General features: G+C 47.6%; 1 protein-coding gene across 4 annotated transcripts in view; it reads right to left on the bottom strand.

Moving 5' to 3' along the window:
- The window catches only part of DHX35 (DEAH-box helicase 35), a 66,980-nt gene that overhangs the window by 17,207 nt on the left and 27,993 nt on the right, over positions 1-21,780 (bottom strand). For 3 of the 4 annotated variants that reach the window (XM_030309598.2, XM_032592571.1, XM_032592569.1), the window contains 7 exons: positions 15,251-15,363; positions 13,968-14,064; positions 12,942-13,100; positions 10,836-11,046; positions 6,441-6,565; positions 3,681-3,735; positions 405-500 (listed from right to left, as the gene is read on the bottom strand). In XM_030309598.2, the coding sequence (XP_030165458.1) occupies positions 405-500; positions 3,681-3,735; positions 6,441-6,565; positions 10,836-11,046; positions 12,942-13,100; positions 13,968-14,064; positions 15,251-15,363 (856 nt within the window). The remainder of the gene's footprint in view (positions 1-404; positions 501-3,680; positions 3,736-6,440; positions 6,566-10,835; positions 11,047-12,941; positions 13,101-13,967; positions 14,065-15,250; positions 15,364-21,780) is intronic. The other variant, XM_032592570.1, reaches the window with a different exon arrangement.

Here is a 21,780-nt window from a genome sequence, read left to right on the forward strand (position 1 = left end):
GTCTGGAAGCGGATAGTGATAGGGGTTGAACAACAATGTGAATGTACCTAATGCCTCAAAACTGCACACTTAAAAATGGTTAAAATGGTAAATTTTATGTATTTTTTACCATAATGAAAAAAAAAAGAAAAAAACTTCCCTGTTTTTGTTTTTTTGTTTTGTTTTGTTTTGTTTTTTTAAACAGGTCAGGCATTTAGGTCTAGGCCCCCAGAAAAGAAACAAAAGTTTTTGCCGAATTAATGATGACGGACACTGAATCCCAAGTTAACAACATGCCCCACATCAGACAGCATTATGGGAAAGCTCCTTCGCTCCTCAGAAGATTCCGTGCCCTCTTCCCCAGGGTGCACAAAAGTCGAAGAAGTTGGTGACAAAATCAGTGAGAACTGTCCGTCTCCACCTACCTGATTCAAGCAGCATTTTTGCAAACATGGGATTCAAAGGAAACTCTGCTATTCTCATGCCGAGCGGTTCAGTGAGGCGACAGTCTTTGTCCAGACCTGCCAGACAAACAACAACAAGGAAAATCAGAAGGTACGTACCATTGTGTTGGAAGATGTAGTTATCGAGAGAATAAAAGGCGATATATGCTAAAAAAGATACCCAAAAGATGAATCATGCTACCGAACTCCATCTGACACCGGAGGGCTGTTACAGGAAAAGAAGAAAAGATCCCCTCTGGGCTCCTGAATACCCAATTTTGAAAAACGGAGGCTTCTAACAGCTTCTATTCAAGGACTGAATTACAGGGAAAGGGCCCTGCAGCCTCCCCTCCTTCCCGCTCCCCTCACCCACCCCAGAGCCTGCTCTTTTCAAGTGCAGATGTCCCAGAATGGCATCCTGCACCCTCTGTTCCTCCCACAGTAAGAGAGCCAGTACAAGGCCAGCCACTCTGAAGCCGAACACTTGCCCACATCTCTCTTGGATGCCAGCGCCGGAAGTGTTTATCCAACTGCCTCCTGGGCAGTCTACTGAATTGGGCGGATCCCAGTTCCCCACATCCCTCCTTGCCTCTTCACCACTAGCCAATAAATATACAAGGACTGGATTCCTGAGACGGTGACTTTTATTTTACTACCGTTTAGACTGTTCCCAAGGTGTGCCGGCCCAGAGACAGTGTGAGCTGCAGAGCTCAGAGTAAGACAGAAAAGGCAATTTCTCTTCTGTTCCCATGTAATCATCTCTTGAAAGGTGGTAATTCAGCTGGTAACTGTTAATTAAGTCAGGTGGTTCCCCCTGCCTTCAGCTTATTCAGGGAGGTGAAGAAAGAGAAAATAATTTTAACTTCCATTCTGTTGGACTGGAGGAAAATCAAGCCAAATGAAAAACTATGTAGTCAGTGTTCCCTCATACTCGTTACAGACCATCCCAGGAAAGCCGACTCTCGGGTTCCTACTACACGCCTGAGAACAAGGGATGGAAACCCGCTCCAGCTCACACTCTCCCTGGGCTGACGCGAGGAAGACCAACCCAAAGGCCTTTTAAGTCACCGACGATCTTTTAAATCAGTCATTGGCTATTCCTTCCCAGAGAAGTATCATAAAGGTAATGGATACAGATGGACCCCATACAAAAAAATTAACCCATAAACGGATCACAGGGTCACCGCGGTGGCTCAGTCGGTTGAGCGTCCAACTTCTGCTCAGGTCACGATCTCGCAGTTGGTGAATTCGAGCCCTGCATCGGGCTCTCCGCTGTCAGCACAAAGCCAACTTCAGATCCTCTGTCCTCCCCGCTCTCTGCCCCTCCCCAGCTTGCGCTATCTCTCTCAAAAAAATAAATAAACATTAAAAAAAAGGGGGGGGGTCACAGACGTACTAAATGTAAGAGTTAGAAACTATAAAAACCTTTCAAAGAAAACCTAAGAGATACCCATGCCCATGGGTTGGGCAATGGTTTCTTAGGTTAACACACCAAAAGCACAAGGAATAGAATTAGAAATACGTATACGAACTGCGTGAAAACTTAAAGCTTTTGTATTACCAATGATACCATCAAGAAAAGTGAAAAGCCAACCCACTGAGTGGGAGAAGTATTTACAAATCACAGATCTGATAAGAAATGTATACCCAGAATACATAAAGAACTCCTCCAACTCAATAAAAAGACAATAACCCAAGGGAAAATGGGCAAAGGATTTGAATGGGCATTTCTCCAAAGTTCTACGAATGGCCAATAAGCACAGGAAAAAGTGCTTAACGTCATTAGTCATTAGGGAAATGCAAATCAAAACCACAAGATACCACTTCATATCCACGAGGATGACTATAACACAAAACACAGGTAACAGGTGTTGGCAACTTGCTCGAATGTTATTATGTGAAGCAAGTGGAATCTTCATACACGGCTGGTAGGAATGTCCACCAAAAACTAACACACAAATGTTTACAGCAGCATTATTTGTATTAGCCAAAAAGGGGAAACAACCCAAATCAACTGCTCAGTGGATAAGGATACTATCTGGTATATCCAACCCACACTATGCTATGTTATTCAGCCATAAAAGGGAATGAATTATCAACACACACTAAAACATACATGAACCGTGAAAACATCGTGCTGGATGAAAGAAGCCAATCGCAAAAGACCACCTATATGTGACTCCACTTCTGTGAAATGTCCAGAACAGGCAAATCTACAGAGACAGAGATTCGATTAGCAGTTGCCTAGGACAGTTGCAAGGAGGAGGGGACAGGGAGTGGGAGTGAGCACGAGTGGGTACGGGGTTTCTTTCTCAGGTGATAAAACTGTTCCAAATGTTCTCAACGTGGGGTGATGGCTGCACAACCCTGTGAATATACTAAAACCACAGAACTGGACATTTTAAATGGGTAAATTCCACAGTATGTGAATTATACTTCAATAAAGATGTTAAAAACAAAACGATCTCAAAGGACAAAACCTCTACTGAAACTCACTACCACACCAGACATTATGCTCACTTGGGGCAACATTCATAGAAAAGATAGGTACTTCCTGAACAGATGAATTCAGGCTACAGTTTTCTCGATCTTAAGATAAACACTACATTTTTATTTATTTATTTTTCATTAATTTTTTTAAAGCAGGCTTCCCATCCAGCGCAGAGCCCAACATGGGGCTTGAACTCACGACCCTGAGATCAAGACCTGAGCCAAGACGAAGAGCTTAACCAACTGAGCCATTCGGGCTCCAACACTACATTTTTAAACGAAGAGAATAGAGGTTTCTCGATAACATGGTGTTTCCTTGCCCCCAAAGAATTCCACAGGCTGGTCATCAACCCAATTCTCCACAGGGAACTCCCCAAGAATGGAATGATGGGGAAGAGGGAGACAATAGTGAGCCTGAGATTTCAGGATGCAGTGGAGGGACTGAGAAAAAGGTCTGGAGAGGTAACACCTGAAATACTGGTAGGCAATCTTCTAGATGTCTTTCAGGAGTGTGGCTCCAATGATGGTTATTAATAGCTTCTGATGTACTGACATGCTTTAGGTATTCATTGTCATAAGTGGACTTCATCTATTAATTATGATCCCACCTTTTTTATTTCAATAAAGCTTAAGCGTTATTAAAAGGATTGTATATGTGGGGAGAAGCAATCCCACTCCTAAAGACACTAAGAGCCCTAGTGTGAATACAACCTACCTAATACCATCTATTAGTAAACAGATTAGAGAACACGGATGAGACAGGCATACCTCCCAGAGCATAGAGTAACTCCAATGCTTGAACCATCGACTGTGCTGGAGGGGGCTGTAAAAACATAAAAATCCTCCTAAGTTAATTTTTTCGGGTACCAGACACAAAATGTGACTATTTCCTGCTCAAAGCCGCTCTTCCCTCTTAGGTGCCCCATACTTCCCGGCCTCCGGGCCTCTATTCATGTCAGCACCCCCTGAGGTGTCCTTTCTCTCCTCAGCATCCTTAGTGCTAATCGGTCTTCAACCTCACCTTGATTAAACATTGCCCCTTGAGGCGCTCCCCACGCCCCCCTCCATCAGGAGTGATGGCTCCCTATCTTGAACAACCTCCCTGTTTTTCTCCACTCTCAACGGACATTTCTGATTTTTTTACTTCATAGTCTCCACCTTCCATTCCAGCAGCCCCGGTGGCCAACCCTGGACCACCCAGAGCCCGGCTCCAGGCCTTGCCTACAGAGGGCAAATGACAGAGGCGGGATCTGAATTGCTGAAAACAACAGAGAATGCGAGGCAATCTGAAGTTAAGCAAAGCTGCTATTGTGACCTTCAGTCTGATTCTCTGAATCCAAATCACATCCCTAGTATTTTCACCTAACCACACACACCTAGTATTTCTCTCTGGCCTCATCTGATTTGGGACCGTATGTGAACACTATGTTTTAAGATAGCTGGAAGGACTGCTTATGTATAATTTTAGTTTGTTTTTCTCACTGTATGATTTTCTGTTTTCATTGTGTTTTTTCACCCATAGAAACTTCACCGTGATTATTTGGATGGCTGCATAATATTCCGACAAGGTCATACTCTGTAAAGTAAGCAATTGTCTTAGTCCTGCGCAACTGACTTGTTTCCAGTTCTTTGCTACATAATTAACACTGCTAAATATACAAAGTTACATGTACCCTGTGATTTCAATTGTTAAAACACAGTTTCAGGAGAAAATAACCAGAGAGAAATCAACAAAGATGAATTTATACGTATTTTCCTCATTCTTCAACTGTCCACAAGTTTATGATTTTCATTATTCTATTTAAAAATTTGATACACAATGATACTATAAACATGATCATACACCGAAGTGTTTTTTTTCTTCTTCTGAATTATTTTTTCAGGAGAAATTTCCCTGAGAAGAAATACCAGGCATTTCTACGGCTCCTTAGATAATGTCGGAGAGCCCTCAGGGACTCAAACGGGAGAATATAACTGCCGTCCCAAACCGTGCCAGCTTTGGATTTTACCATTTTGCTTCATGGGATCATTTAACTAACGTAAAGCGGTGCCTTATAGCTCTTTCAGTCCGCACATATCTGTCTCCCACAGAAGCATGGGTAAGCTTCCACTGTCCACGCACTCTGCTGCCTCCTTTCCTTCGGCTCCTTCCCCGGCAGGTAGCTCACAAGTTCCAAAGGACGCCTGAAAACTCTTTGCACTTTCTCAAGTGCGGATAGGTCATTTCTGCCATAATACATATTTCCTTTCATCCTAGATGTGAGGTTCTTCTTAAGCTTCTAATTTGCATGTACTGTTATCTTTTCTTTATAACTTCTTGCACACACCAGTAATCAAAGCGTGCGTTTTTTCCATATTTATGGTGAACACACAATTGTTTTCTTTGGGACACAGGCTGACGTTTTCTATTCCTTCATTCACCTAGTTCATCATGACATGTATATGCCATCAGGGACTTTATCATCCGGGAACCCAGGCTTGTCACACAACAATGCAGTCGGGGCAGAACAGAGTTAAGATTCAAGTCTTCAAATCATAAAAATTCAGGAAGAAAACATGACTGAATGTTTATTAACTGACCTAGATACGGGGAAGTGTGTCATAAGCAAGGGAACGACAAAACAAATCACAGAGACAGAGACAGAAAGACTTGACTGTGGAAATATTTATAATGTCTGCACATTTAAGAAACAAATTAAAAAAAGTAAAATACAAATAACTGGAAAAACCATTTCCAAGAAATACAACAGACAAAGGTTAATGTCTTTATTAAAGGACTCCTAAAAATCACCACAGACCCTAATTCTAACAGAGAAACGGCTTAACGATTCGGAAGAAATATAAAGCGGACAATAAATTTTTTTTTAACTGTCTTTTAAGAAATCAAATATTAAGGTACAGCTATTTTTCCTTCCTCCCTCCCTGCCACCAATGCAATCAGCAAAGCTCTACCAGAAAACAAAACGGCATGATGAAGGCACCACGAGTGGGCATCGTGCAATACTGGACTTCAGGCATAAAAGCAACCTGGCCACATGTCAAGGATGTACAAAATGGTTATGGCCGTTGGACCCAATAACTTCACTCCTGGAAACCTGTCTCAGGAAATAATCCGGAATGAGAGCGGCCACAAGGACGTCCCTGCAGCTCTCCCCCAGCTGTCAAGCTCCCTCACGTAGGCCCACACACGCTGGCTGTCCTGGCTCTCCCGCCCCTCCCACGTGCTGAGATCCTTCTTGCCTTTCAGGTCTCACTTCACACACGACTAACCAGGGCGGGGGCCTTCCTTGGTCTCTCAGAGCACCGGGCCCACGCACTGCAATCAGTTACTTGTCTCCCCCCCGGCAGACAAGTACAGGACGTTGCGTCTGCCGTCTGCCTCCACTCCCCCATACCCTGCGAGGGCCTGGTGCAAAGTGGCACACGACGCATGAGCTAAGTGGAAATAAAAAAGAAGAGTGATGTGCTCTGCTCTATCTGATGTCCTGACATTCACCAGTGGGCATGCAGACAGAGAGCAGGACTTACCGACATGAAGTGGAACCTGAGGACGTTGTCGATCCCTAGTGCTTTCAGCTGGAGGATGACAGGTGCCAAGTTGCTACGCTGCATCTCAGGGACAGTGCATTGAGGCAGCTTGTCAAAGGCTTCCTCTGAGGATAGGAAATCAGAACTGTTTGGGGTCAAATGCCACAGTCAAATGCAATCGTTGTGCCCAAGGCACAGGTTTTCGTCTCTGACAAGAGGCTTCAAGATTCTAGGATCGGATGCCTAGGATGTCACACAACAAAGTTGTTTCGTATTTAGAAAAGACCACTCTATATAAAAATACCTTAGCTGTTTATATCTTTGTAAACAATATACCTTTTATTGAAAGAGAGAGAAAGGGGGAGAGGGAGGGAGGGGGGGGGAGAGAGAGAGAGAGAGAGAATGTGTGAACACGAGTTGGGGAGGGGCAGAGGGAGAGAGAGGGACAGAGGATCCGAAGCAGGCTCTGTGCTGACAGCAGAGTCCGATGCGGGGCTCAAACTCACAAACCGTGAGATCATGACCTGAGCCAAAGTTGGACGTTTAACCGACTGAGCCACCCAGGAGACCCCCTCCCTCTTTTTTATTTTTGAGAGAGAGAGAGTATCTTTATAAAAGTCTGTCCTTTTACTTTAAGAGCCTTTTTTAATGTGCTTTTTGCCAGTAAAACATTAATCAAAGCAACAAGTACTTGCTGAATCCCTACTGGTGCCCAGGCACCATTACCCTCTGCCTGGGCTGCATCAAGTCTAGAAAGCAAGAACTGTACACATCAGCCAAGAACAATCTCAACGCAAATCACCAAAACGGTAACCACAATAGAGCAAATGACCAAATCTTACAAAGGGCAAAAATCGTCCAAATCTATCTTTTAAAACCAACGGGCCAGGCATGCATCACACTCAGAATCTGATGCTGCCCCAAACAGATCAAGGAATGCTGACACGCCCCATCAGGGACAAAAGGTGACCGACAGGAAAAAGCACCACAAGGTGATGCCAAGATGGGAGGCCACAGGAGAGGGGTAGGGAGGAAGAGACTTTGGGAGGCCTTTTAATAAAAGCCTGACAAACAGGGTGGAGGAAAAAGAGGGAGGAAGGGATTAAATCACTTCTGTATATATTCAGTAAGCTTCTGGATTATACACAGCTTGCTCCACCCACAAATCCCTCTAATCAGTCTACATTTTAACTACGCACACCCTCTTTAACACAAGGCTCACCCAACCTCCATGCAGATCATAAGGTTTTGGTTAACTAAGGAAAGAAAACAACAAAAGGTATCATGAAGAAACAGCACTATCCCTGAAGAACTTCAAAAATGTTTTCAGAAACAACCAATATTCTGAGGACTGATGGATGCAGATTGCCAAACGCACAGGTCTAGCTGGAAGGTTCAGAATAACAGGCGACAACAGGAAGTTCCAAATGGGATCCTCCCTCTGGGTTTCAAGAGTATTTGGGGACAGCTTTTGGTAGGATAACCACATTTTCCAAGCACACTGCTGGCCAAGGGAGAGCAAAGTTATCAGATACGAGACAACCCTGCTGAGATACCGCTCTCAGGAAGCAGTGCTTCCCAAGAGTTCAAGGACACTCAATCAAATTCCACTGAGGACTCGACTACACAAGGCCCTGGGCCAGGAGCTGCGGGAGCAGCTGTGAGACGCTTCAGTGATATGAAAGGGCTGGCACCGAGACCGGAAACGGTAAACTCCAAGGCTGGGTCCCAGTGAATGGTCCTCCTGAAGGAAAATGGAGGCTCAGGGAAGGAGGAAGCACAGTCATTAGAGGAAGCATCTGAGGTCACTTCATGAGGAAGCTGCCATTTGAGAAAGGATCTGAAGGATAAGGGGGATCTGCCGGGCAGAGGAAACAACCCAAGGAAAGGTATCAAAAGGATGAGAAATGGGTGTGGACAGACAGAAGGTATGTTCGGGAAGAGCACGGTTCAGGTCAGATGCAGGGCAGAGCAGGGTACGTGGGTCGTGGCAGAACATAAGTGAGGGCAAGTTCTGGAGGGCTCTGGGAAACAGTGAAGGGTCTGAGCAGAGAGCACTCTGCTCAGGGCTACATTCTGTGAAAGCGCATCTGGAAGCCGGTTAGCCAAAAAAGCCTAGAGGCTGGATGCTAACGCACCCCATTTCTGTCGGGTGAACCCTACCCAACCCCACTCCACTGAAACTGTTCCTGCTAAGGAAGTCAGTGACCTTTCAACCAAATCTACCTGCCTATCTTCAGTCCGCATTCTACGATTTCACTTCTTTGGAGCACGAGATAATGCGGGCCATTTCTTCTTTAAAAATAACAAGAGTTCCTCAAAAAGTTCAACATAGAATTATCATATGACCCCACAATTCCACTCCCAGGTTTATGTCCAAAAGAATTAAAAACAGGTACTCAAGACACACATTTTCATAGCAGCAACTATTCACAAAAGCCAAAAGGCAGAAATAATCAACTGATGAATGGATAAACTGTGGTATATCCATCCAATGGAATATTATTCAGCCATCAAAAAAGAAGGAAGTGCTGGGGCGCCTGGGTGGCTCAGTCAGTTAAGGGTCCAACTTCAGCTCAGGTCATGATCTCACGGTTCGTAAGTTCAAGCCCCACACTGAGCTGTCAGCTCAGAGCCTGGAGCCTGCTTCGGATTCTTTGTCTCCCTCTCTCTCTGCCCCTCTCCCACTTATGCACATGCGCTCTCTTCCCTCTCTCCCTCTCTCTCTCTCAAAAATAAATAAAAATTTAAAAAAAAAGAAGAATGAAGTATGAATACAACAGAGATGAACCCAGAAAACATTTAGCATTCATTATGCTAAACTGAAAGAAGCCAGACACACAAGGTCAATATCGTATGATCCCATTTATATGAAATATCCCGCACAGAAAAATCCACTGAGACAGAACAGACTGGTGGTTGCCAGCGGGCAGGGAGGAATGAGAAGAAAGTGCTTGATGGGTATGGAGCGATGGACATATTCGGACATCAGAGTCAGTGGGGCACACTATAAATGTAATAAATCCCACTGAACCATTCGATTTAAAATGCTTAATTTTATGTAATGTGAATTCCACCTCAATACATTTATTTTCAAGTATCTTGGAACTTTCTCTTCTCCTAACTTTCCAGATCCTTTCAGGCTCAGTGCTCTCCTCTCCAACCTTTCCTTCGTGCCTTCAGTGGCGGAAGACCCCTCCACTCTGGCCTCAGGCTCCGCCTCCCCACGTCCCATGAACACTCCTTACTCGCTTCCTCCACACCAAGTACCTGCACCTTCCATTCCCTCTGCCTGGTGCTTATCCCTTCACCTGGATAACCACTGGGCAGCCAGTGAGATCAGGTGCAAATACTCAGTCGTGAAGCCCTCCCCAGCGGGATAACTCCCGGCTCTCTGCTTCCAAGGCTCATCCCGTTATGGCAGCCCTATCACACCGCGACGTGCCAATCTGTGTCGGGGGCTGCCTCTACGCCCTGGCTGTCCGCCACGTGCCCGCAGCCCACGCCTCGCCTAGGCCTGGTTCTCCAAACCCTGGCACGATGGCTGGCATACAGCAGGTCCCCCGTAAACATTCGCTACAAGAAAGCATAACATCAAGGACTGAACAAGGGGGATGGTTACCAGAAGGAAAGAAGAGACAAATGACAAAAGCCCTGATATGGGAAATGAGTGCAGATGGATACTGGACACAGGAGAGAATCAAAAATGGTGTGAAAATTAGGTCTGGACAACTGGGAGAAACCTTGGTGCCATCGCCCACAAAAAGGCAGCACAGAGAGAGAAAGCAGCCGTAGAGATATCACCGCCGAAGGCAAGGCTGTCTTCAAGCTGGAAAGAAAGTTCCGTGAGGACTGCGACAGTCTTTATCCTAATTTTATTTTGCTCCCTCAGAGTCTAGCCTGGTGACTGGAGTGGAACAACTACGCGTTTCCATCAGTGGCCTCAGGACAGAGCTTGCCATTTTTGCTCTGCAAAGACGCTCTGAACCAGAGGTAAAGATGGAACCCAGTGTGAGGCCTCACAGGAATCAGGGATGCCGGAACAAGAAAGCAGCACATTAAGCTGAGGGAAAAGGTAAGAAAGACAGGACCCGAGACATGAGGCCCAGGCTGCAAGGCCACACGGCCACAGGCAGGCCTACACCCAGATGTGAGGGTGGAACGGGGACGGCAAATAACTGCTGATTCATGGGCTCGCTCTGGCCGATGGGAGCAGTAGCAAAAATGTGCTAAGTTTAGAGTCAAGCAAGCAGCAGGGGCCGAGGGCAGAGGGCCTTGTGAGGGGGGTCTGGATTTTATGCGAAGTTCTGCCCATTAGGGAAAATGCGTGATCTTCTCCAGTGCTCAGGCTTCACTATGAGAAAGTCAAAAACCCTTAAGGAAAGCCACACTAACCTGTATAAAGGCGGTAACATTTTCCCGAACGGCTGCGGCCGCCACGTCCTGCGCGCTGGTTGGCTGATGCCTGGGACACTGGGACCACCACCAAACACTCAATGGCTGTCCTGGGATTGTAGGCTCGGAGTTTCACGAAGCCACAGTCGATCACATACACAATCCCGCTGATTGTAATGGAGGTTTCAGCCACATTGGTGGCTACGATCACCTGGGTCCCCACAGGAAGAAGAGTCAAAAAGAGCTGCTTAGATCTTTTCACGGTTAAGAAACTACTCAAAATCCTACAAGATTTACTGAAGATATTTCCAACAGTGTAGAATCTGTACGAGGCAGTTTAATAGACTGGAAAGGACATGAGTTTTAGGGTCAGTGTGCCCTGGGCTTGAAATCTGCCTAAGGTGTGACTTTGGACAAGTTACTTAACCTCCTGCACAGTCCCTCACCTATGTAATATCCACCCCTCCTGGGCTGTGGAGGGGATCAAGTGTGAACTATATACATAAAGTACTTACAGCCTGGCGCTCGGCCCATAATAAATACTCAACGAATGTTAGTTTTTGCCTTTTGCACAACTGAAGGAAATGACCACCTTGTACATCCTTATTCATTTATTTGCTCACATTCGAACCATTTCTGAGAATCTGTCTGTGCTTTGCAGGTACTGCTCAAGGTGCCAGGGATGTACGGGGAACAAGAAAGTCAGGGCCCCTGTTCTCCCAGAGTCTGCATCCTTGTGTGAGAGTCTGGGTGAAGAAGCAGTGCGCATGAACAAGCAAACAACCTCAGAGAGTGACAAATATTATGAAGAAAATGCAACAGAGTAATAACACAACATTACTGGGTGCAGTGCTCATTATGTGTTAAATAATAATAATGTGGTACGCTACTGTGGATGGCCAAGGAAAGTCTCTCTAGAAGATTTTGGGCTGAGGCCTGAGTAACGAGAAACAGTCAACCTGCTAGAGATGCAGGCAGAAGAAAGAGTTCGAAGCGGAAACAGCCAGGGAGGCTAGAATCCAGGGGAAGTACAAGAGGAGGCTGGAGGACAGCCAGGACCAGATCGCGTACAGTCTCTGGGCCACCAGGAGGGCTGGCATTTTATTCTAAGTGCACCAGGCACTGCCCCTGGAAGATGTGAAGCAGCAAGGAGCATGCAAAACAGCACTCAGAACTTTTCAAAGGCACTTCTCCATCTATCATTTTGTAAAAATACACATTTACTAGTTTATACTAGAGACCCACCTATCCAAACTTGTTATTTATGCTTCGCAGCTGAGAAAACTGGGCCTTGAGGTTGAGAAACCCATCCAGGCTCCGAGTAGCTCAGGCACAGAGTCCAGGTCTCCTGACTGGTTGGCCACAGTCCACGGACTCGCAGGCTTGAGGTGCTCCACCCCAACGACCAGGAGGCTGGGCAACTTCTCCCAAGTGATCAGAATCGGGAGTGGATCCTCAGACCGGCCCTCACCCACCGTGTTCTCTACCATCCGCTTGCTGATAAATAGCTACAACAAGCCAGCTTCAGGCCAGGTCTGGGCCTTCCTCGTCCTCTGGGAAGGAAAGCTGAGCCAGGCCCAGGGGACAACGAGCGGGACACAGGCTGGCCGCCTGCTCATTCCTTCCAACTCATGTTTCTCACCACACCCTTCCCCACCCCAATTTCCAGGCTAAATATTTTTAAAACCACACTTTGAATTAACTGATCTAAACTTGGCTCCATAGGCTAACTGCTGATGCCTAAAACAAACGGTTTAGAAACCATTTGTAGTAACTCATCTACACAATTCACTAAGACACTCACGTCAGGCAAGCCAGTATCGTGCCATAGGGAACAATATTAAGCAGACAGAAAAGAGGCAGAGAGGAGTCACTTGTTCTGATCACTGCTGTCACAGTGATCCTTCTGTGGGGCAGCTTTAGAGAGTTCTGAACACCATATTCATTGTGATTTATTGTGTGCGTTTAGATCTACTGCACAGAAACCTGGACCTAAAAGTCTTACCAAGTTTCACTTCCATTAAAAAACAAGAAAACAAACCAACAAAAAACCTTCCCAGCCATCACAGATGGCTGCCAAGGCCCTGGTCAGCGGGTTAGTCTCACCTTTCTGACGCTGCGTGACACCCTTTCAAACACTTTCATTTGCTCAAAGGAAGGCAGTCCTGCGTACATGGGCAGGACCCGGAGGTGTCTCTTCATCCCAGTTCGCCCTAGCGCCCGAGCCTGCTCGATTAGCATAGACACGACCGTTTCCACCTCTTCCTAAAAACATCGAACCAGGAACCAAAGAACCCGAGATCAGTTTGAAGCACGTCATTTTTGAAAGAAAATGTTAATTCAGGACCAGAATTTTAACTGTGGTAGGATTCACGATTCCCAGGGCGAGCACACTCTGCTCTGGGGCGGTTTTTAATCAAATGCTACTGAACAGTGGTGCCTATGGGTGAAAATTTGCAACTGTCAGGTTCATTACTGACATCTATACTATCTGCAGTGAATACAAGAGCTCCCAATCAACAAAAACAATGACTATTTTACTCGGCTTTCACGTACTGTGGTAAACAAAGCACGTCCTACATGTGGACAAGCTGTGACACATAAAATCACTACAAGCTTTCCCCAGAAAGGACTACCGTACTGTGGAAAGTGTTCGACAGTGGAAAAGACTACGGCTGGAGGGTGGTTCTGAACAGTGCTCCAACCCTGAGTGAGCAGTGGGGCTTGTTCAGGTGATTTTCCAGGGATGTGCCCGCTCACCACCCCGGGAGGGGTGGTGTCGCCGGGAAAGAGGCATACAGCAGCCAACGCACATGCACAAAGGGTCCCTAACACAGCATTTCACCACGGTTAGCACAACAGCCCGCTGACTGCCTCGTTTACTTTGGAACCAACTAATAAATTTAAAATACACTGAACCCTCTGCAGATAGAACAGGCGGGAGCTAATGATTCCCTGACAATCCAGTCGGTAGATGAATGACATCAATCCAAACAATTTTATATGCAATTAATTAATCACAAGATACAATAAAATCTGAAATGAATAGTTAAGTAAAGGAACACGCCCCTGTGTTAATTTTGGTGTTGCCTTAACATGTCTGTTTATCAGAGAAAATTCCAGTGGAATTACCTGGCCAGTAAGAAATGCTAGTATGTCTCCATCTCCCTCTGTCTGGTGAATTTTCATCACAGTCTCTACAGTTGATTTGATATAATCTGGAACAGGACTGAAAAGACGTAGGAGATAAATTCATCACTAGGACACGCTCATCAATTATAGATTAATTAGCCTAATAATCCAGCAGCAAAGCCTCATGAAAGTTAGTTTGGGCCTGCCTGGCAGGTGAACAGTATGTGAATAAATAAAATAGTCATTCACTTTTTTCCTTTTTTTTTTTTTAAAGGCAGCATTCAAAAGTAATCCATAGGGGCGCCTGGGTGGCTCGTCAGGTAAAGCGTCCAACTCTCATTATTTCAGCTCAGGTCATGATCTCACGGTTCCTAAAATCCAGCCCCGTGTCGGCTCTGTGCTGACAGTGTGGTGCCTGCTTGGGATTCTCTCTCCCTCCCTCCCTCCCCCTCTCTCTCTCTCTCCCCCCCCCCCCACTCATACACACGCATGCTCTCACTCTCTCAAAATAAACATTAAAAAAAAGTAACCCATAATTACATGTATACCATGATTCTTAGCTTTACCTGCAAAGAAATAAAAACTCATGCAAATAAATGTGCTATCTTTAGCATGCAAAGATGGCTGGTCAGTGAAAACTGAGGGCTATGGTTCCAGTGCTAAATTCCACACTCTTTCTATTTTCCCTCCTGATCACTGGCAGCAAGTCTGAGTGGGGTACTCGAAGCTAATGGATGCGCTGTCCAGCGAGAACAACTCAGAAGTCAGACTCCCAGCTCTGGCCTTATCAACCACTGCGCCAGGCTCCTGGTGTTCGTCTGTGCAGTGACTAGGTGTAGGAATTAGGATGGACCCTTCCTATCCAAGGGGGCTCCTCCCAACCATGTCAACCAGGCCTTCTTGCAAAGATGAAGAGAGCGAAGAAGCAAATGATTCAAATCATTACTGCTGCTCTCGCAGACAGGCAGCCTGGGAAACCCCCGTTCTGAAGACCACCAGGCCTCCTCCCTGTAATCTCGTTACTCCTTGGCTCTTTCCCACTGAGACCGTGACCACAGACGCCCAGAAATCTGCCCACCGGTGTCAAGAGTTCAAACGCACTGAGCAGCGACACCGAGAAGGGCTGCAGAACATCCTGCCAGTGACAGGAGACACGAAACATGCTCCTCTCCCCAGCCTGGCATACTGCCCTTGGGGCTGGGAGCGGATGCAATTGCTTCTCGTTCCACAACACAGGCCAGGTCTGCTGACGACCATCATTAAAAAGGCAAGGGTCATCAAACCTTTGTAGATAAAAGATGTCCACTGGAAATGTTCGCCCTTCTACTGTAAGGATCACGCACGTATCCCTTGTTGGGTCACTGGTCTCATTTTGATTAAAGAAATCCCGGAATTTCTATTAAAACAACAAAACAAAACAAAACAAAGCAAACAAAACTTAATTTCTCTAAAAAAAAAAAAAAAAATGATTCACAGTAACTCACAGAAAGAAAGAAAATAATATAAAACTGGAAGAGCAGGGGCTGGGTAGAAGAGACTGGATATATATTACATGGCCTGTGGGTTATAAAATAACTACTAAAAATTGTGTTTTTATTACTGCAATTTTGAGGAATGACATTTCAATGACGGACTGACTCTACTAAGGTTTGATAAAAAATAATGAAGATTTCAAAACTATTCACTAATGGATCTGGGTCAACATGTAGCTGTGATATTACTTATCTTATTTTCATCCTCTGTATTTTATTTAACAGAAAACTGGGTCAAAAGGTGTGATGCAAATTAAACACAGATAAAGTCGGGCCCATCTGGAAAGCACATATGTGATCACACAGGTTATCAATTAACAGAGGAAACTTACACTTCCATGAACACCAGGTATGGTCCTGGCACCATGGTTACGGATACCTATTTACGATAACCTTCTCAGACTTTAAGCAGGGACGGTGTCTCCTCCGTCTTTCCATGCCCTGTGGGAGCGGGCACAACACTGTGTATGGGGGTCATGCGCTACACACCTGAGCCCTCCCACAGCACCCAGCGGACAGAAGTAGCTCCTGGCAGTTTCTCCGGGAAAGGCGGCTATGTCCTCTTTGGGGGCACTTGACCACCAGACTGGCAGTCTATAGGGAGGCCTGGCCCGAGAGCTCTGGCCAAAGATGCAGCAGGGAGGCACCACTGAAGATCCCCTCTCGGAGAACACGACCCAAGATACACAGAGAAGCTGGCAGGGGAGCGAGTGCCAGACAGGAAGTGGCTGTGCCGACGGCAGAGGAACATGGAAACCCTGCTGGGTGGAGTGTGTCATCTGATTCCCGCCGGTGATATCCCAGTCCCCCCGAGGCCTGGCTGGGCATCCCTTTCTATTATCCTGGGAGGTCTGCCTACGTGATCACAAGTCCTGCCTCCTTTACTTCCCCGCCTATCTTTGCCAACCATGCTGCGGCCCGCTCCTGGGGCCCGGGAGCCGGGGGCGCACAGAGGACGGCATCGAGTACCGAGTGAATGGACGTGGAGGAATACTTCTTCTACAGTCAACCGGATTGAACTACAGAAAATGGGATGCTATAGGCTGACCTCAAAGTTGTGTCTGAGAAGAGTCGGCACAGACATACAAGTGCCTCATGCCAGCAAAGGACCATGTTTTGCTATGAAGAACCACAGGGCACCATTCTTCGCTTCCCTTTTGGATAAATTCCCTTCAAGGGACTTCAGCCCTCCTGTGTCCGTTGATGTGCATGTAGCACAGGCAGGCTGCAAGCGACGCCCAAACAACCGAGCAGGGACGGCTCCTCCACACTAGAAAGACTGAATACTCCAGGGGACGGGCGCGCAGAGAACCAGTCACAACACAAAGCAAGGCAGAGTGACTACGTGACCAGAACAAAGCTGCCAGTGACTGGGAGAGAACGAAAGGTCGACGCTGAGTGGCTTTCAGGGAAGGCTTCAGAGAGGCAGCAGCACCCCTGGCTGAGCCTGAATGGATGAGGAAGATGATCACTGGCTGCGAAGGAGATCAGACACCGCCCCCCCCCCCGCCCCCAGGATGAGAGCAGAGTGCAGACTAAGACATAAAGGGGCCCCCGACAGAGGAGAGGGCCCAAGGTCTAGGGCAGGCCAGCCCTGTTCAGAACTAGTCCTCTTGTCTATAAAAGAGACAAACTGCTATCTCCCCTGCAAGGCCGCCACACAGGCCACATAAAGCGTACGTGACGTGACTATAGTCCACAGGTCTGGCCTAAAGTATGTATCATCAGTAAGCGATCGTATTACCGCTCTGAAAGGGCCAACGTCAGGCCGCACGGGCACTTCACCTGACGCACAAGGCGAGAGCGGTGAGGACAGGCGTGACGTCGTCAGACCTGCCTTCTGGATGCCTGGCTCCCGTGGCCATTGTGAAGGCGGGCAGGGGCAAGAAGAGGTTGGAGGCCAGCCGACTAATTCAGAAAGCTATCGGAAGAGCTCAGAGGAGAGAATGAGGCGTACGCTGGGCAGGGGCCGGGTGAAAGCGAAGCATATGCCAGAGGTAAGACTGATGGGGCCCGGCAGCCGGGGAGTGGAGAGGACGGAATTACTTCTTGGTCAGGGATAACACTCCCTGAAGCAATGCAAGTCTTGAGACTGAACAACTACGATGAGAGAGGACCACAGAGAAGCCAACAGTCACGGGGCTGTGAGTTCAGGTGGCCGGTGACCAGCCAGCTGCGAACAACTCAGCGGGAGCACAGGAACGCGGTCGAGACGGCCACAAGCACGAAGTGTCGGCTGAACCAGAGGCCGCGGAGGCGGGCAGCCCTGAGGAGGAACAGCAGCCGGCAAAGGAGTCTGAGGGGAAGCCGCAGGGAGGCAGGAGAGAGGGGAGACGGCGGGGATCCGGAAGTAGCAGACTGAGAAGGAAGATTTTAAGAAGGGCTTGGTGGGGGCGCCTGGGTGGCTCAGTGGGTCAAGCGGCTGACTCCTGACTTCGGCTCGGGTCAAGGTCTCATGGTTTGGGAGTTCAAGCCCCACGTCGGGCTCTGAGCTGATGGCTCTGCACAGACAGTGAGGTGCCTGTTTGGGATTCTCTCTCTCCCACTCTCTCGGCCCCTCCCCTGCTCGTGCTCTCTCTCAAAATAAATCAATAAACATTAGGAAAAAAAAGGGGGGGGGGCCTGGTGAAGAGAACCGAATGTTACCGAAAAGGCAAGCAGAACAAGGAGGATGGCTACACCTCATTCCGAACATGTGGTGCCGAAGAGAACGGACAGGGACTTGCTCTTTCAGGAAATGAAACTCAGCGTTACTGAGGAGGCACAAGATTTTTAGCCTCAGGATAATTACCTTTCATCTTCATCTGGAAACATAAAGTTACTACATAGTATATATACATAAGTATACTACATAGAGTTACAGGCTAGAGAGCAAATAAATACAGCGTGAGGCCGAATGACGGAGCGGCGAGAGCGAGGTGAGGAAGGAGCTCCAGGAAAAAGAGCGTGTGAGTCAGGTCTCAAAGAGGTGGGCTCGGACCAACACAGACACACGGCCCGGAACATCAAATGACAAAAAGAGGACGGTCTCTGGAACAGAGTGTAAATGACGAGGACATCTGCTGGGCTGTCTTCCCAGCTCACCACATGCCCCTCCCCGACAGCTGCCCAGACCTGACCCACAGAAGTGGGCTCCCAGAGGCCATGTCTACACCACACGCCCACAGCCCTTGGTCAATGCAGATTGGTCCCGAGGGGGTACCTGACCCCAGCTGACCCTCAGTTCCTTCTCTAGGAATCTGGAAAGACAAATCAGTCTTCTGCAAGCAGCTGGACCAGTGACAAAAAACCTCGGCATTGTCAGCAACCAGATTTCCTGCCATGTGGATGGAAGCACATAAAAGAAAAACAATAGCCTGTAATACAATGGTCAATTAATACTTCCTAATTATACCTGGTCATGTTCTAGAATTGCTCGCACAATTAAGCTTCCATTAACAAAGCAGCTAACCCAATCAAGGCCACGATCCGATGGGCCCAATCGTACTCCGCCTGCCTCTGCACCCCCAGGCCGCAGTCACCGACCAGTCACCAGGTCGCAGTCTTCGCTGCCAGGCTAGGTGTCCCCAGGCCCTGAAACCAGAGCAGATGGCATCTACCCCTCCAGACAGTGGGGCCTGGAATTAGTCTGTCGCCCACAGAGCCAGGAGCTGAGAAGCCAGGGGAGAGGGTCTGGCACGCCTGGGCCTCCAGGGCAAACGCTGCTGTAGCCACATCCTGCCACCTCGACCCTCACTCTCCCCACTCCCTCACTCCAGTACACTGACTTCCCTCACCCTCTTCCTCTCACGTAGGGACCCCCACCCCACGCCCCACGCGCACCCACTCCCACCCTCCGACACCCTCAGTCACATAGGACTGACTCCTGCCCGCGAGATCCCCGCTCACACATACACAGGCTCCTCCCCCTGGCAGGGGAGAAGCTGAGCAAGGGTGGGTGAAGGAGCGAAGGCCCAGCATGCCTTGCATCATAAAGCACCGCCAGGCCACGCCAAGCTTCCTACACTCCACTCTCCCACTTAAAAAAACCTACTTCCAGAAAGTCCACCTATATCAACTACTATAGGCAGAATGGAAAGAAGGCGGTTTTTTAAGTCTCTGGGCCACACCAAAAGACAAGGAAAGGATACTGGAAGCAATAAATTTCCACAACAATTCTAAGAAAACACTGGGACGTCATCATTTTCAAACACAATAAAAACTGTTGGCAATCATTTTTAAAAGAGAAGGGGAGGGGCGCCTGGGTGGCTCAGTCGGTTTAGCGTCCGACTTCAGCTCAGGTCACGATCTTGCGGTCCGTGAGTTCGAGCCCCGCGTCAGGCTCTGGGCTGATGGCCCAGAGTCTGGAGCCTGCTTCCGATTCTGCGTCTCCCTCTCTCTCTGCCCCTCCCCCGTTCATGCTCTGTCTCTCTCTGTCTCAAAAATAAATAAATGTTAAAAAAAAAAAAAAAAAGAGAAGGGGAGATGAAGGTAAGAGGTCAAACAGAAGCAGATGCTCTGTGCAACGTGGGCACGCAGGCAATGACAGGAGGTGAGGTGGGGCAGAACCCTCTAACCGGTGTGCCGGCAGGTGCCATAGGCCATGGGGTGAGAAGTAATTCAAGAGGGCCACAAAGAGCTTTGACCCAAAGGTGATCAAGAGCCAACTAAAGACAAGAGACGGCCTTGAGAAGGTCCGAGAAATCAGCCAGGCTACACACGCAGACACCCCTCTTAGACACACTGAGTTTTTTCTCTCTCCAAGTTTCTCTGAATCCCTGAAGCCACAGGGAGGCCAGGAGCCAGGGGCCAGGCCCTTTTCACATCTCAGCTGGATGAAAGAACTGGCCTGCTGACTGGTATCTCTCTCCACATCTATCCTGCCTCTTCTACAGGGCACCCAGAGTGATCTTTCTAGAACTTAAATGTGATCAAGGCACTGCCCCTCCTCACACTGTCCCAGGGCTCCCAACCAGGTATGGGGTGGATCCTTCCTCCTCTGCTTGGCCTATACGACCTTCCATCATCTGACCCCTCCCAACCTCTCCATTTTAATTCCCAGGGCTTCCCATTCTGTCAAAATTCCCTAAACCTAAAAGCATCTACTCTGTGCCAGACACTGTTTCAGGTGAAAGGGATAAAATACTAAGACATTCCAAGTCCCAATCTTCGCGGAACTTTTACTTCACTGACGGGAGACACGCAATAAACGAACACTTGGCTATGCGTACAATGCTGGGTACTAACAAATGCCAAACAGAAGAACTGAGCAGAGTACGATAATGGAGAGCAGCAAGGCACGGTTTCAGTCAGGGTAGTGAGAAAAGGCCTCTCAGAGAGACTAATACACGGTCAAACCCGGGATGAAGTGAGGGAGCCACGAGAACGTGTGGGAGCACCGTCTAGAGAGAGGGTCCCGCCAGAGTAAAAGCATACTTGGGTTTTTCTGAGGAACAGCAAGATGAGGCCGGGTGTGAGGTGCACAGGAGAGACTGTGGACGGAGAGGAAGTCAAAGAGGTGACAAGAGAGGGGACTGGGGGCGGATCGTACCCCATAGGCCCTGGAGGCAAGGGAAGACTCCCACCTCCACTTGCCTCACAGCCCCCTGGACACATGGCATCATGCGCCCATGGTTCTATGCTTGCTTAGAATGTCCTTCCCCACCCCTGCCCATCTGGCAGACTTCTGCGCATCTTTTGAACCCAAATGGGATGTCTGACTTCTGTGAAAGCTTCTGGACGTCCTCCAGCCAGCTAGACTTAAGCAGCCCTCGCTTTAGCCGTCTCAGCACCTTGACATACTGATCTGTAAACATCTATTTATGTGTCAGCTTCCCAAGAAGTTCAGGGAGGGTATCAATCACCCGTAGTCAGCACTGTGCTTAGCACAGTATATTAGTATATACTTATACTTACTTTATTAGTATATATTTATACTTATATTTATTTACATATTTACATACAGGAAGTGATCAAAATTATCTAAGTTGAACTGCTGTTAGAACTAAAATATTACTTGGTAAGAGAGAAAAATAATGTAAGCTGAGCTGTCAAAGCAATAACATGGAAATTATTATACATACAGGGAAAACTTCAACTGCATATGCAAAAAAAATCTAAACATAAGTGCCGCAATCATAAATAAATCCAAGAAATATAACCTCATACCGAGAAAAGTAACAAAGAAACTGCCTGCGTGGGGAGAAACACAGTATGTAGAGAAACAAGACAAGTAGGTAATTATGAACTCACTTGATTACAGGCTAATTTCCACCCACAAGCTAAAAAGGAGTATCCTCTGA

The sequence above is a fragment of the Lynx canadensis genome, chromosome A3 (assembly GCF_007474595.2).
Source record: "Lynx canadensis isolate LIC74 chromosome A3, mLynCan4.pri.v2, whole genome shotgun sequence".
NCBI lineage: Eukaryota > Metazoa > Chordata > Mammalia > Carnivora > Felidae > Lynx > Lynx canadensis.